The sequence below is a fragment of the Oncorhynchus tshawytscha genome, linkage group LG07 (assembly GCF_018296145.1).
Source record: "Oncorhynchus tshawytscha isolate Ot180627B linkage group LG07, Otsh_v2.0, whole genome shotgun sequence".
Lineage (NCBI taxonomy): Eukaryota > Metazoa > Chordata > Actinopteri > Salmoniformes > Salmonidae > Oncorhynchus > Oncorhynchus tshawytscha.
Genome location: NC_056435.1, coordinates 1,753,491 through 1,768,997, shown reverse-complemented (window position 1 = coordinate 1,768,997; position 15,507 = coordinate 1,753,491). Strand labels below are relative to the sequence as shown.

Below are 15,507 nucleotides of genomic sequence, written 5' to 3'. Positions count from 1 at the left end.
TTGAAACATGTTTTTTGAATTTGTTGGTGGGTCACATGAGAATTCACAGGGCTTAAAGTTGTGGGCCACAAAGCCAACCTAGGAGAGAGGCCCCAAGATGTGACCGCCTTTTGGGGGCCGTGCACAGCTACTGTCTCCAAGCCTTTCAGCTTCATCTCCAGCTCTGTCAAACCCCCGGACCACAACATAACACAATCCAGACCAAACACCTACACATCGACAACCATAACAAACACCGAAGGGTCACTACAGTTCCTCTGTCTATAGCAGCAGAACAACACAGCCCTCACCCCCAAAACATGAACGGGCAGGAACGAGTCACTACGACCGAAACCAGAGCGAGCGCCTTTGCGGTTTCAACAACATAGATCAATGGACAGACAGTCGGTTGGTTTGTGTTTAAAGGCAAAGGAAAACATATTAATCCAAGTTATAACTATGCGGGTATAGGATGGCGATTAGCCCCTGTCTGCCTGTCAGGACTGTAGCTAGAGGGTATCTACTGGGTTATGTCTGTGGAATGTTCAGATGTTGTGTTCTGGTACATCTCTCTTAAACTGAGGGACATGCAGCAGCTCCTCATTGCTTTTCTATTTCCGTTCAAAGTTAGAGGAATGTTGCAGAGATGTTACAGCAATGTTGTGAAATCAGAGCGAGGTAACATTGTTGTGAAATGAGGAGAGAATGTAAATGAAAGCCGTAGTCTCGGGACACTGTGTGTATACATCAAGATAGAAGTAATGCTGAAGATTAGCATAAGCACTCCCCAAGTCTTCCTGATCACAGAAAGCCTCGTATGACATGTTTACAGTACAAGGTCAACACCGAGTCAGCTAAAGAAAGCATGGCCATCGGCCTTAGTCCACAGTCATGTTTGCATTAAGGCTATTTGCTTTTCCGTGGTTTATGGTCTGAGACGATGAGCGCGCCAACACAACATTGTGTTTCATTTATTTTCATCTAGCGGTCATTTCAGCGGATTAAGCTAACATAAATGTTTTGCCTTAGCTAAGCCAACACAGGGATAAGGGCAGTAACAGAATTAAAGGGATAAAGTCTGTCCAAGGGACTGTAATTGTTGATGAAATCCACCGTGCTCAAACACTCAGTTCTTTCCAAGAGCTATGATTAGAATCTGTTTGGCTCCGGTTAGTTAGCTAAAGGACTCTACTGATTTCAGCATCTCTCTTTTAAACAGTCTATCTTTATCTCCTTTTTTCTCTCTCCATTTGTCTTTCCTCCTCTCTTCTTCTCTCCTTCTCACTCTCACCCTTGTTTCTCTCTCTTCTGCTCTCTCTCTCTTTCTCTCTCTCTCTCTATTTCTCTCTTTGCTCTCTCTCTCTCTCTCTCTCTCTCTCGCTCTCTATTTCTCTCTTGCTCTCTCTCTCTCTCTAGTTCTCTCTTTCTCTCTCTTTTGCTCTCTCTCTCTGTCTAGTTCTTTCTTTCGCTCTCTTTTGCTCTCTATCTCTCTCTCTTTCTCTCTTTCTCTCTTTCTCTCTCTCTCTTTCTCTCTCTCTCTCTCTCTCTCTCCCTCTCACTATTCTTGTCTCTCTCTCTCTCACACACTGTTTCTCTCTCTCACGTTCTCTCTCTTTCCTCTTACTGTGATATAGTATGGCTATTTTCTTCAGGGACAAAGTCATCTCAATGTTACCTATTAACCTAACATTACCAGCCAGCCAACCTTCGCCTGTGAGTCTCTCACTGCAGCCTCTACAGGATACATAGTTCAGTTCGGCAAGCAAGCAACTTGCTGTAAAGATAACGACTATGCAGAGCACTGGTCTAAGCTCAGTTTTAAATTGTCCCTTCTAATTGTTAAGGTTATGATCATGAGGAGGGTACGCAGATCCCAGATCTGTGTCTTCAAAGTGTTCTCCTATGGGGACAGCCGAAGAACCTTTATTGATTCTAGATATCGGCTGTTTTTCTAAGAGTGTATGCAGAGGTCCTACACAGGGATCATTAGTCCCAACCTGTAATTAGGACGATTAACACATTGTGAGTTTGTTTTCACAAACAAAACCTTGAATTCCTCCGTAGAACATACGGACAGGGTAGTCTAGTGGTTAGAGTGTTGGACTAGTAACCGAAAGGTTACAAGTTAAATCCCCGAGCTGACAAGGTACAAATCTGTTGTTCTGCCCCTGAACAGGCAGTTTACCCACTGTTCCTAGGCCGTCATTGAAAATAAGAATTTGTTCTTAAGGTAAAAAAAAAAAAATGATTCCAGGTTTCACTGACCGTTGTCCTTCTCTCTTTGACTCAATATCTCATTTTCTTCAGGATGTTTGGGGAATACAAAACTCTGGTTTCTGTAGTAACCCTTCGATAAATAAACAGACTGGTTCATTTGTGGTATAGTTTCTGAAGGGAGATTTGGGCGATGGGGGGGTTGAACAGGGGCGACCCAATCACTCCCTGGTGACCTACCCCCATAGGAGTGGGAACCCTTGTGTGTGTCGCAACCTCTCGTTAACAGGAGGTAAGGAAGGACGGAGGTGAGGGAGGGGAGGACAGGGTGTACGGAGGTGAAGGGGAGGAAGGACAGGGGGTACAGAGGTGAGGGGGAGGGAGGACAGGGGGTACGGAGGTGGAGGGGAGGAAGGACAGGGGGTACAGAGGTGAGGGGGAGGAAGGACAGGGGGTACGGAGGTGGAGGGAGGAAGGACAGGGGGTACAGAGGTGAGGGGAGGGAGGACAGGGGGTACGGAGGTGGAGGGGAGGAAGGACAGGGGGTACAGAGGTGAGGGGGAGGAAGGACAGGGGGTACGGAGGTGAGGGGAGGGAGGACAGGGGGTACGGAGGTGGAGGGGAGGAAGGACAGGGGGTACAGAGGTGAGGGGAGGGAGGACAGGGGGTACGGAGGTGGAGGGAGGAAGGACAGGGGGTACAGAGGTGAGGGGAGGGAGGACAGGGGGTACAGAGGTGAGGTGGAGGGGGGAGGAAGGACAGGGGGTACAGAGGTGAGGGGGAGGAAGGACAGGGGGTACGGAGGTGGAGGGGAGGAAGGACAGGGGGTACAGAGGTGAGGGGAGGGAGGACAGGGGGTACGGAGGTGGAGGGGAGGAAGGACAGGGGGTACAGAGGTGAGGGGGAGGAAGGACAGGGGGTACAGAGGTGAGGTGGAGGGGAGGAAGGACAGGGGGTACAGAGGTGAGGGGAGGAAGGACAGGGGGTACGGAGGTGGAGGGGAGGAAGGACAGGGGTACAGAGGTGAGGGGAGGGAGGACAGGGGGTACGGAGGTGGAGGGGAGGAAGGACAGGGGGTACAGAGGTGAGGGGGAGGAAGGACAGGGGGTACAGAGGTGAGGGGAGGGAGGACAGGGGGTACGGAGGTGAGGGGAGGGAGGACAGGGGGTACGGAGGTGAAGGGGAGGAAGGACAGGGGGTACGGAGGTGAGAGGGAGGGAGGGAGGACAGGGGGTACAGAGGTGAGGGGAGGGAGGACAGGGTGTACGGAGGTGAAGGGGAGGAAGGACAGGGGGTACAGAGGTGAGGGGGAGGGAGGACAGGGGGTACGGAGGTGAAGGGGAGGAAGGACAGGGGGTACGGAGGTGAGAGGGAGGGAGGGAGGACAGGGGGTACAGAGGTGAGGGGGAGGGAGGACATGGGGGTACAGAGGGAGGGGAGGGAGGACAGGGGGCACGGAGGTGAAGGGGAGGAAGGACAGGGGGTACAGAGGTGAGGGGAGGGAGGACAGGGGGTACGGAGGTGAGGGGGAGGGAGGACAGGGGGTACGGAGGTGAGGGGGAGGGAGGACAGGGGGTACGGAGGTGAAGGGGAGGAAGGACAGGGGGTACGGAGGTGGAGGACAGGGGGTACGGAGGTGAAGGGGAGGGGAGGGAGGACAGGGGGTACAGAGGTGAAGGGGAGGGAGGACGGGGGGGACACGGAGGTGAGGGGGAGGGAGGACAGGGGGTACGGAGGTGGAGGACAGGGGGTACAGAGGTGGAGGACAGGGGGTACGGAGGTGGAGGACGGGGGGGTACGGAGGTGAGGGGGAGGGAGGACAGGGGGGTATGGAGGTGAGGGGAGGGAGGACAGGGGGTATGGAGGTGAGGGGGAGGAAGGACAGGGGGTACGGAGGTGAGGGGAGGGAGGACAGGGGGCACGGAGGTGAAGGGGAGGAAGGACAGGGGGTACAGAGGTGAAGGGAGGGAGGACGGGGGCAATACGGAGGTGAGGGGGAGGGAGGACAGGGGGTACGGAGGTGGAGGACAGGGGGTACAGAGGTGAAGGGGAGGGAGGACAGGGGGCACGGAGGTGGAGGACAGGGGGTACGGAGGTGAAGGGGAGGAAGGACAGGGGGGTATGGAGGTGGAGGACAGGGGGTACGGAGGTGGAGGACAGGGGGCACGGAGGTGAAGGGGAGGGAGGACAGGGGGTACAGAGGTGAAGGGGAGGGAGGACGGGGGGGTACGGAGGTGAGGGGGAGGGAGGACAGGGGGTACGGAGGTGGAGGACAGGGGGTACAGAGGTGAAGGGGAGGGAGGACAGGGGGTACGGAGGTGGAGGACAGGGGGGTACGGAGGTGAAGGGGAGGAAGGACAGGGGGTACGGAGGTGGAGGACAGGGGGCACGGAGGTGAAGGGGAGGGAGGACAGGGGGTACAGAGGTGAAGGGGAGGGAGGACGGGGGCACGGAGGTGAGGGGAGGGAGGACAGGGGGTACGGAGGTGGAGGACAGGGGTACAGAGGTGGAGGACAGGGGGTACGGAGGTGGAGGACGGGGGGTACGGAGGTGAGGGGAGGGAGGACAGGGGGTATGGAGGTGAGGGGGAGGGAGGACAGGGGGCACGGAGGTGAGGGGGGAGGGAGGGAGGACAGGGGGTACAGAGGTGATGGGGAGGGAGGACAAGGGGTGGAGGTGAAGGGGAGGAAGGACAGGGGGTACGGAGGTGAAGGGGAGGAAGGACAGGGGGTACGGAGGTGAGGGGGAGGAAGGACAGGGGGGCACGGAGGTGAAAGGGAGGAAGGACAGGGGGTACGGAGGTGAGGGGGAGGGAGGACAGGGGGTACGGAGGTGAAGGGAGGAAGGACAGGGGGTACGGAGGTGGAGGACAGGGGGTACGGAGGTGAAGGGGAGGGAGGACAGGGGGTACAGAGGTGAGGGGAGGGAGGACAAGGGGCACGGAGGTGAGGGGAGGGAGGACAGGGGGGACGGAGGTGGAGGACAGGGGAGTACGGAGGTGAGGGGAGGAAGGACAAGGGGTACGGAGGTGAAGGGGAGGGAGGACAGGGGGATACGGAGGTGAAGGGGAGGGAGGACGGGGGGAGGGAGGACGGAGGTGAGGGGGAGGGAGGACAGGAGGTACGGAGGTGAGGGCGGAGGGAGGACAGGGGGGACAGGAGGTGAAGGGGAGGGAGGACAGGGGGTATGGAGGTGAGGGGGAGGAGGACAGGGGGTGACGGAGGTGGAGGACAGGGGGGGAGGGAGGTGAGGGAGGACAGGGGGTACGGAGGTGAGGGGAGGGAGGACAGGGGGCACGGAGGTGAGGGCGAGGGAGGACAGGGGGTACGGAGGTGAAGGGGAGGAAGGACAAGGGGTACGGAGGTGAGGGGAGGGAGGACAGGGGGTACGGAGGTGGAGGACAGGGGAGTACGGAGGTGAGGGGGAGGAAGGACAAGGGGCACGGAGGTGAAGGGGAGGGAGGACAGGGGGTACGGAGGTGAAGGGGAGGGAGGACAAGGGGCACGGAGGTGAAGGGGAGGGAGGACAAGGGGCACGGAGGTGAAGGGGAGGGAGGACAGGGGGTACGGAGGTGGAGGACATGGGAGCACGGAGGTGAGGGGGAGGAAGGACAAGGGGTACGGAGGTGAGGGGAGGGAGGACAGGGGGTACGGAGGTGAGGGCGAGGAGGACAGGGGGTACGGAGGTGAAGGGGAGGAAGGACAAGGGGTACGGAGGTGAAGGGGAGGGAGGACAAGGGGCACGGAGGTGAGGGGAGGGAGGACAGGGGGTACGGAGGTGAGGGCGAGGGAGGACAGGGGGTACGGAGGTGAAGGGGAGGAAGGACAAGGGGTACGGAGGTGAGGGGGAGGGAGGACAGGGGGTACGGAGGTGGAGGACAGGGGAGTACGGAGGTGAGGGGGAGGAAGGACAAGGGGTACGGAGGTGAAGGGGAGGGAGGACAGGGGGTACGGAGGTGAAGGGGAGGGAGGACAAGGGGCACGGAGGTGAAGGGGAGGGAGGACAAGGGGCACGGAGGTGAAGGGGAGGGAGGACAGGGGGTACGGAGGTGAGGGGGAGGGAGGACAGGGATACGGAGGTGAAGGGGAGGGTGGACGGGGGTACGGAGGTGAGGGGGAGGGAGGACAGGAGGTACGGAGGTGAGGGCGAGGAGGACAGGGGGCGGAGGTGAAGGGGAGGGAGGACAGGGGGGTATGGAGGTGAGGGGGAGTGAGGACAGGGGGTACGGAGGTGGAGGACAGGGGGGTACGGAGGTGAGGGAGGACAGGGGGCACGGAGGTGAGGGGAGGGAGGACGAGGGGCACGGAGGTGAGGGGAGGGAGGACGAGGGGCACGGAGGTGAGGGGGAGGGAGGACAGGGGGTACGGAGGGGGAGGACAGGGGGCACGGAGGTGGAGGACAGGGGGTACAGAGGTGAGGGACGGGGGGTACGGAGGTGAGGGACGGGGGGTACGGAGGTGAGGGCACGGGGGGTACGGAGGTGAGGGGGAGGGAGGACGGGGGGGTATGGAGGTGAGGGGGAGGGAGGACAGGGGGTACGGGGTGAGGGGGGGGAGGACAGTGGGTTACGGAGGTGGCATTAGATGGTCCAACAAGCTTGGTACTCTCATCCACTGCGTGTGCGAGTGAGTGTGTATCTGTGTGCGTGCGTGTACGAGTGAGTGTGTATCTGTGTGCGTGCGTGTACGAGTGAGTGTGTATCTGTGTACGTGCGTGTACGAGTGAGTGTGTATCTGTGTGCGTGCGTGTACGAGTGAGTGTGTATCTGTGTGCGTGCGTGTACGAGTGAGTGTGTATCTGTGTGCGTGCGTGTACGAGTGAGTGTGAATCTGTGTACGTGCGTGTACGAGTGAGTGTGTATCTGTGTACGTGCGTGTACGAGTCAGTGTGTATCTGTGTGCGTGCGTGTACGAGTGAGTGTGTATCTGTGTGCGTGCGTGTACTGAGTGAGTGTGTATCTGTGTACGTGCGTGTACGAGTGAGTGTGTATCTGTGTGCGTGCTTGTACGAGTGAGTGTGTATCTGTGTGCGTGCTTGTACGAGTGAGTGTGTATCTGTGTGCGTGCGTGTATCTGAGTGAGTGTGTATCTGTGTGCGTGCGTGTACGAGTGAGTGTGTATCTGTGTGCGTGCGTGTACGAGTGAGTGTGTATCTGTGTGCGTGCGTGTACGTGAGTGTGTATCTGTGTGCGTGCGTGTACGAGTGAGTGTGTATCTGTGTACGTGCTTGTACAAGTGAGTGTGTATCTGTGTACGTGCGTGTACGAGTGAGTGTGTATCTGTGTGCGTGCGTGTACGAGTGAGTGTGTATCTGTGTGCGTGCGTGTACGAGTGAGTGTGTATCTGTGTGCGTGCGTGTACAGTGAGTGTGTATCTGTGTGCGTGCGTGTACGAGTGAGTGTGAATCTGTGTACGCGCGTGTATCTGTGTCGAGTGAGTGTGTATCTGTGTGCGTGCGTGTACGAGTGAGTGTGTATCTGTGTACGTGCGTGTACGAGTGAGTGTGTATCTGTGTGCGTGCGTGTACGAGTGAGTGTGTATCTGTGTGCGTGCGTGTACGAGTGAGTGTGTATCTGTGTGCGTGCGTGCGTACGAGTGAGTGTGTATCTGTGTGCGTGCGTGTGTGTACTGAAATGTGAGTGTGTATCTGTGTGCGTGCGTGTACGAGTGAGTGTGTATCTGTGTGCGTGCGTGTACGAGTGAGTGTGTATCTGTGTACGTGCGTGTACGAGTGAGTGTGTATCTGTGTGCGTGCGTGTACGAGTGAGTGTGTATCTGTGTGCGTGCGTGTACAGTGAGTGTGTATCTGTGTGCGTGCGTGTACGAGTGAGTGTGTATCTGTGTGCGTGCGTGTACGAGTGAGTGTGTATCTGTGTCCGTGCGTGTACGAGTGAGAGTGTATCTGTGTGCGTGCGTGTACGAGTGAGTGTGTATATGTGTACGTGCGTGTACGAGTGAGTGTGTATCTGTGTACGTGCGTGTACGAGTGAGTGTGTATCTGTGTACGTGCGTGTACGAGTGAGTGTGTATCTGTGTGCGTGCGTGTACGAGTGAGTGTGTATCTGTGTGCGTGCGTGTACGAGTGAGTGTGTATCTGTGTGCGTGCGTGTGTCCAGCTGCCAGGGTGAAACAGGCACAGCTGCCTCTCTGAGAGGACTGATGTCTCCTAACAAACACAACATTTCCTTTTTGGTTCCATTTGTTTGTCTCTGCCAAAATGCCACCCCTCTGACTCTCCTCTGGAGCCCAAGGATAGTAAAACAGAAAGGATTCCATGGCTTCCTTACCTTCACCTCACACTTCTTATGGATGCCCAGCTTGCACACTGAAAGACAGCAGAATACACAGAGTTAGTTTAAGGTCACATGTTGTACCAGATACTATTCTATTCTCTCTGACCTGAGGACTTGGCTTTTTCTCAGACGCTGCTACCTCTTGGAACTGTTCTGAATAACCAAACACACGCACGCACACGCACACACACACACACACGCACACACACACACACACACACACACACACACACACACACACACACACACACACACACACACACACACACACACAGATATAAACACACTCCTGTGAGGCTGCATTAGGTGAGGCTGCATTAGCCTCAGATGACTGCCATATTGGGTGGGAAAAGGCCAGCTCTTTACCTTGTTAGGAGAGCAGGGCTTTGATAGGAGAGATGGAGTTAAGAGGAGCTACAGGGGTCAGACCTGGCAACCTTCCCTGGGCTGTTAAACACCTCTGTGCTGCCCCCATGTGGCAGGATACAGTCAACATCACAGTCCCACTATTCTGCCTATAAACTGCTTATAAACATGATCAATTAGTACATTTTGTTAGGTGCAACAATGTCATACACATGTCGGTTGTTGTTTAAGATTGTACAAGTATGATTGCAGGTCATTATATTTACTTGATACATAGTTGATGGTTAATGTATGTGCGTAAGGCTGCAAGCACGCGTGTGTGTCCTCTCTGAGCAGTGTGTGTGGGCAGGGGGTGACAGAGGCCATGCTGTGAAGTGATGTGGCCATGTGGGGACCTTTGACCCCACACACCTGCTTCCTACCACCAGCTCAGGTGGTCCCCAGGTGGAGTGTGTGTCTGTGTGTGTGCCTGCGTGTGTGTGTGCATGCATGCAGTGTGTGTGTGTGTGTGTGTGTGTGTGTGTGTGTGTGTGTGTGTGTGTGTGTGTGTGTGTGTGTGTGTGTGTGTTCCCAGGTACTCATCACCAAGCCAGGATATAGTAATCTACTGCTGACAAGGCTATAATGAAATCCTAAGGACTACATTGCACATTGAACCTGACAGTGTAAAGCAAACACACAGGCTTATTTTAGGAATATTAAACACAGACTCTTTACGGCCAACAGATGGCGCTAGTCATATTTAGACGCTGGGCAGAAATGCTTTGCTATATTGCAGCAGTATACTTAATGGGGGTTTGACTGTTTATCTAGTTCAATTCTATCTGGAGAAAACATAAACATTCATCCTTACTTGTCTCGTGTGTGTGTGTGTGTGTGTGTGTGTGTGTGTGTGTGTGTGTGTGTGTGTGTGTGTGTGTGTGTGTGTGTGTGTGTGTGTGTGTGTGTGTGTGTGTGTGTGTGTGTGTGCGTGCGTGCGTGTGTGCGCGGACGCACTTGCGTGTGTGCGCATGTCTCTCTGTCTCTGGCCACACGCCACCCTGCATCAGTGGAGGATGGCTCCCATTGTGAGGGGCCATAGCAACACTTCCTGGCAACCACAGACGGCAACAGGAAGAGGCTGCATATTGCTCAGAGGATCATGTGACTCTAGCCTTTTGTTTGGAAACACTGGCAGCTCTGACAGCTTAGAAAGATCCAGAGGATGTTACCAGCAAAGATCATAATATACAATATTTGTCGCAGCATAATTTCCTAATCTCTCTCTTTCGCTCTCTCTCATTCTCTCTCTCTCTCATCCCCTCTCCCCCTCTCTACACCAACCAATCTCTCCCTCTTTCTTTCTCCCTCTCTTATCTGGGCTAATGCAGCAGCAGCAGCAGGCTAATTTTAACAGCAAAGCCTCTGCCAAAGCCCTCAAACTGAGCCCAGACCAGACTCCCCCCGACTGCTTCTGGGCTTACTGGACGGAGGTTTGTCAACTGCTCTCTGTGTGAAGAGGTAGCTTTTCATAACAGAGAGAGAGAGAAACAGAGAGGGGGAGGATAGAGTGAGCGAGAGGGAGAGAGAGAAGGAGGGGAGGATAGAGGGTGAGAGAGGGAAAGAGAGAAAGAGGGAGGATAGAGGGAGAGAGAGGGAAAGAGAGAAGGACGGGAGGCTAGAGGGAGAGAGAGGGAATGAGAGAAGGGGGGAGGATAGAGGTGGAGAGAGGGAAAGAGAGAAGGACGGGAGGCTAGAGGGAGAGAGAGGGAATGAGAGAAGGGGGAGGATAGAGGTGGAGAGAGGGAATGAGAGAAGGGGGAGGATAGAGGTGGAGAGAGGGAAAGAGAGAAGGACGGGAGGCTAGAGGGAGAGAGAGGGAATGAGAGAAGGGGGAGGATAGAGGTGGAGAGAGGGAATGAGAGAAGGGGGAGGATAGAGGTGGAGAGAGGGAAAGAGAGAAGGACGGGAGGCTAGAGGGAGAGAGAGGGAATGAGAGAAGGGGGAGGATAGAGGTGGAGAGAGGGAAAGAGAGAAGGAGGGAGGATAGAGGGAGAGAGAGGGAATGAGAGAAGGGGGAGGATAGAGGTGGAGAGAGGGAAAGAGAGAAGGAGGGAGGATAGAGGGAGAGAGAGGGAATGAGAGAAGGAGGGAGGATAGAGGGAGAGAGAGGGAATGAGAGAAAGAGGGAGGATAGAGGGAGAGAGAGGGAAAGAGAGAAGGACGGGAGGCTAGAGGGGAGAGAGAGGGAATGAGAGAAGGGGGAGGATAGAGGTGGAGAGAGGGAAAGAGAGAAGGAGGGAGGATAGAGGGAGAGAGAGGGAATGAGAGAAGGGGGAGGATAGAGGTGGAGAGAGGGAAAGAGAGAAGGGGGGAGGATAGAGGTGGAGAGAGGGAAAGAGAGAAGGAGGGAGGATAGAGGGAGAGAGAGGGAAAGAGAGAAAGAGGGAGGATAGAGGGAGAGAGAAATTGACAAAAGGATAAACGGATAGAGGAGGTATGGGGGGAGCACCAATGGCTTGTGGTCAAAAACATGGCAGAGAGAGGGAGAGAGAGACAGAAGCTGTCCATTGTGCTGAATCGTGTCCCTGTGAAAACAACAACTTTCCCATCCATCCACTCACCTTTACAGATGAGCCCATCCTTGGTGATGGCCTGCTGACATACATCACAGCTCTTGACTTTCTTGAAGGGCTTAAGCTTGAAATTGTGTGTGTGGACACTCTCCAACTCCTCAGGCTGAGGGGAGATAGAGAGAGGAAGAGGTTAGGGAGGAGAAGACTTGGATAAGATCAACAATTCATTATGAAATTAGCAAGCGAATGGTGCCTCTATCGACAGCCTTCAGTGTTTCTGTAATGAATATAATCAATACACAGGCTTGTGTGTTTAAGGAAACAAAAGAGGAGATGGCGGTTGCTACTGGTTGGACACACACACACGCTACACACTACATGACCCGCACAAACACAAACACACACGTAGCGTGAAGCAGTGTATGGGAGTGTCATAGTTAGTAGTAGCAGCAGTAGCAGCCCAGCCCATTCTCCAGCACAGGATGTTTCCTCTTTGAAGTTGTCTTATTAAATGATTAATTCATGAGGAAGAGAGGAGGAACAGGCCTCACAGCAGCCACAGGGCCCAGAATCTCTAGAAACCAACCGTGTGTGTGTGTGTCTGTGTACGTGCATGCATCCATGCGTGTGTCTATGTGTGTGTGTGTGGGTGTGTGTGTGTGTATCTATCTGTGTGTGTGTGTGTGTGTGTGTGTATCTATCTGTTTGTGTGTGTGTGTGTGTGTGTGTGTGTGTGTGTGTGTGTGTGTATCTATCTGTTTGTGTGTGTGTGTGTGTGTGTGTGTGTGTGTGTGTGTGTGTGTGTGTGTGTGTGTGTGTGTGTGTGTGTCTATCTGTTTGTGTGTGTCTGTGTGTGTGTGTGTGTGTGTGTGTGTGTGTGTGTGTGTGTGTGTGTGTGTGTGTGTGTGTGTGTGTGTGTATCTGTGTCTGTGTGTGTGGGGGGTACTGTAAATAGATGAGCAGGCAGCCTTGCCTCAGTGCAGCCTGAGGAGAGATAAGCTCTAGAAACGCTACAACAAATCTCTGTTTAGCCTTCAAACGACTGAGCTGGAAATGGCTGCTTTACCCCCAATGATACGACACAGAATACAGTACAAGAGTCTACTAAATGCAGTCCAGAAACTACTGACGATACTTTTTCGGGATATTTTTTCTATTGGCAAAAATGAAAACATGAAGCAGAACAAACTCTTTGGTCATTTAAAAACCTGCTGTATGTAAAACATTGTGTGCTATCGCTCGTAAAATAAATATGACTCTTGATGACAACATGATGTTTGTTTCCAACATTTTTTGTATTTTATTTATTTATCCGTGATTTTACCAGGTAAGTTGACTGAGAACACGTTCTCATTTGCAGCAACGACCTGGGGAATAGTTACAGGGGAGAGGAGGGGGATGAATGAGCCAATTGTAAACTGGGGATTATTAGGTGACCGTGATGGTTTGATGGCCAGATTGGGAATTTAGCCAGGACACCAGGGTTAACACCGCTACTCTTACGATAATTGCCATGGGATCTTTAATGACCTCCGAGAGTCAGGACACCCGTTTAACGTCCCAAACCCGAAAGACGGCACCCTACACAGGGCAGTGTCCCCGATGGGAGACCAGATGCTGCTGGAAGTGGTGTTGGAGGGCCAGTAGGAGGTGATTGATTGGGAACACTGCCCTGGGGCATTGGGATATTTATTTTTTTTAGATCAGAGGAAAGAGTGCCTCCTACTGGCCCTCCAACACCACTTCCAGCAGCATATGGTCTCCCATCCGGGGACTGACCAGGGCCAACCCTGCTTAGCTTCAGAAGCAAACCAGCAGTGGTATGCAGGGCTGCTTAAAGAAGTTAAATCCGCTTCGTGTTTTCTTTCCTTGCCCCACACACACACACACACACACACACACACACACACACACACACACACACACACACACACACACACACACACACACACACACACACACACACACACACACACACACACACACACACACACACACACACACGGGGGTATTGTCCCGGCCCTAGCCTGGTTCTGATGAAAGACATAATAGCCTCACAGTCTGTGAGCTCTGAGTCTGGAGTAGCAGTCCCCTCCCTCCGTCTCTCTCTCTCCCCCTCCCTCCCACCCCCCTCTCTCTCTGTCTCTCTCCCATGTGCCACTGCCAATTTGTCTCTGAGCTTTTATAAAAGTGTGCTTCTCAGCGTTTTGCTCCACTATCTCCCTACATCTTAATGGCTTTTGTCACCCAGTGACACGCCTGCTAAGCTCCAGAGGGGGATGACGACTGACCTTGACTGCAGAGAGAGGAACCCTAACAGCTAGCTAGCTGCTACAAAGCTAAAAGCTAGCCAATGAAAGCATAGGGCCGCAGAGAGAGAAGCTAACATCTAGCTAGCTGCTAGAAGGCTACAAGCTAGCCACTGACTGCATAGAGACGCAGAGAGGGAAGCTAATGGCTAGCTTGCTGCTACAAAGCTAACAGCTAGCCGCTAAGGGTGTGAATCATTGCTTAATTGTAATGCTAATAGACCAAGGTATTGGCTGAGACTAACTCTGGCAGTGACCATTGGCACTGCAGAACTTTGAGTCACATTTCCACATAACCACAGTGACTCAAACTAATGACATGGAACCCGACGAAACACACACACGCACTCGCGCACAGACACGCATGCACACAACACAAACACATACACACACACACTGCCACTCTAACAAACAGACCTTTCTTCCCCAGATCTGTTGATGGAGTGGACTCGGTCTTGTGTTATTGTAATGCTGTTACACCTATCCAAACTAACAGTACACCAGTCCCCCTTTTCAGCCACACAGTCTCCCCCTGCTCCACCAGCAAAAACTGAAAGGTCGCTGGTTTGAATCCCTGAGCCGCCAAGGTGGAACCATCTGCCGTTTTACCTTTAACCCCAACAACAACTGCTCCCTCGGTAACGACGACGTGGATGTTGATTAAGGCAGCCCCCTGCACCTCTCGGATTCAGAGGAGTTGGGTTAAATGCGGAAGACACATTTGAGTTGAACGCATTCAGTTGACTAGGTGTCCCCCTTTCCCAGACAGACCTCTTCAGCCATGCAGTCTCCCCCTGCTCCATCTAGCTGAGGGTGGAGGTTCTATAGAAACATGCAGGATTGGGTGGGTGGTGAGGACAACGTTTGCTAAAGTGGATAGACCAGGTTTATTGTCTGTTCCTAAGACTACCTGGTCACCTTGGAGCTGAGTTCAGTTTATGTCTGTCAGTCTGTCTGAAACCATGTTTTGCTTGGTAAGTCTATAACTATTTTGAGGACAAAGTTTTAAAAGTAGACCTCTCCCTACTTTCCTTGTTCAGTACTTTTTTGCAGATTTGACCCACCAGGGTAGGAGAACAAGGCTAGAAGGGAGGCAAAGCAACCTGTTCTGGAATGAAACTCTGTCCAACCGCACATCTGGGGCTGTCTGGGATACTGGCAGCTGTCTGGGGCTGTCTGGGACACTGGCAGCTGCTCGTTGGCCATTAAGTCTTTAACAGCCATGGATCACCTCAGTGTGACTTTAAAGCCCTTATGTTAAAGAGGACCTGGCTGAAAACCGCTGGCTCCACCAATCACACACAACCAGCTGTGTCACAGCCAGGTGCCATGGCTACCTTGCTGCCACGGCAACTAGGTTCGCCGCGTCCCGTCAATCCCTAAGATGATGGATGGGCCCCCAACATCAAATGCACATATAAACACACACACAGGTACAAACACACACACTTCTACTGGCACACACATCAAGCGTCTTCATGACAGGAGTCCAAATGAGGGCTTGTACTGCTGCCATGCCAGAGAGCATCTGTGAGTTGTACCTTCAGAGAGAGAGAGAGAGAGAGAGAGAGAGAGAGATGGTGGATGTGAAAAAAGACAGAGAGAAAGAGAGAAAGAGAGGGAGAGAGAGAGAGAGAGAGGGATGTGAAAAAGAGAGAGAGAATTAGAGAGAGTGAGAGAGAAAGAGAGAGGGGGGGAGAGGGTGAGTGTTTGAGTGTGTGCCATGGCCTTGCAGTAACCTCTTCTGCCCTCCATCCCCTCTAGGCCTCTGAAAGTTGGCAGCACCTGGTTC

The 15,507-nt window shown here is 53.7% G+C and overlaps 1 protein-coding gene across 16 annotated transcripts in view; it reads right to left on the bottom strand.

Moving 5' to 3' along the window:
• Window positions 1–15,507, bottom strand: part of LOC112235584 (tensin) — a 249,505-nt gene that overhangs the window by 122,003 nt on the left and 111,995 nt on the right. For all 16 annotated transcript variants that reach the window (XM_042323790.1, XM_042323789.1, XM_042323797.1 and 13 more), the window contains 2 exons: window positions 11,455–11,569; window positions 8,480–8,517 (listed from right to left, as the gene is read on the bottom strand). In XM_042323790.1, coding sequence (XP_042179724.1) covers window positions 8,480–8,517; window positions 11,455–11,569 — 153 coding nt within the window. The remainder of the gene's footprint in view (window positions 1–8,479; window positions 8,518–11,454; window positions 11,570–15,507) is intronic.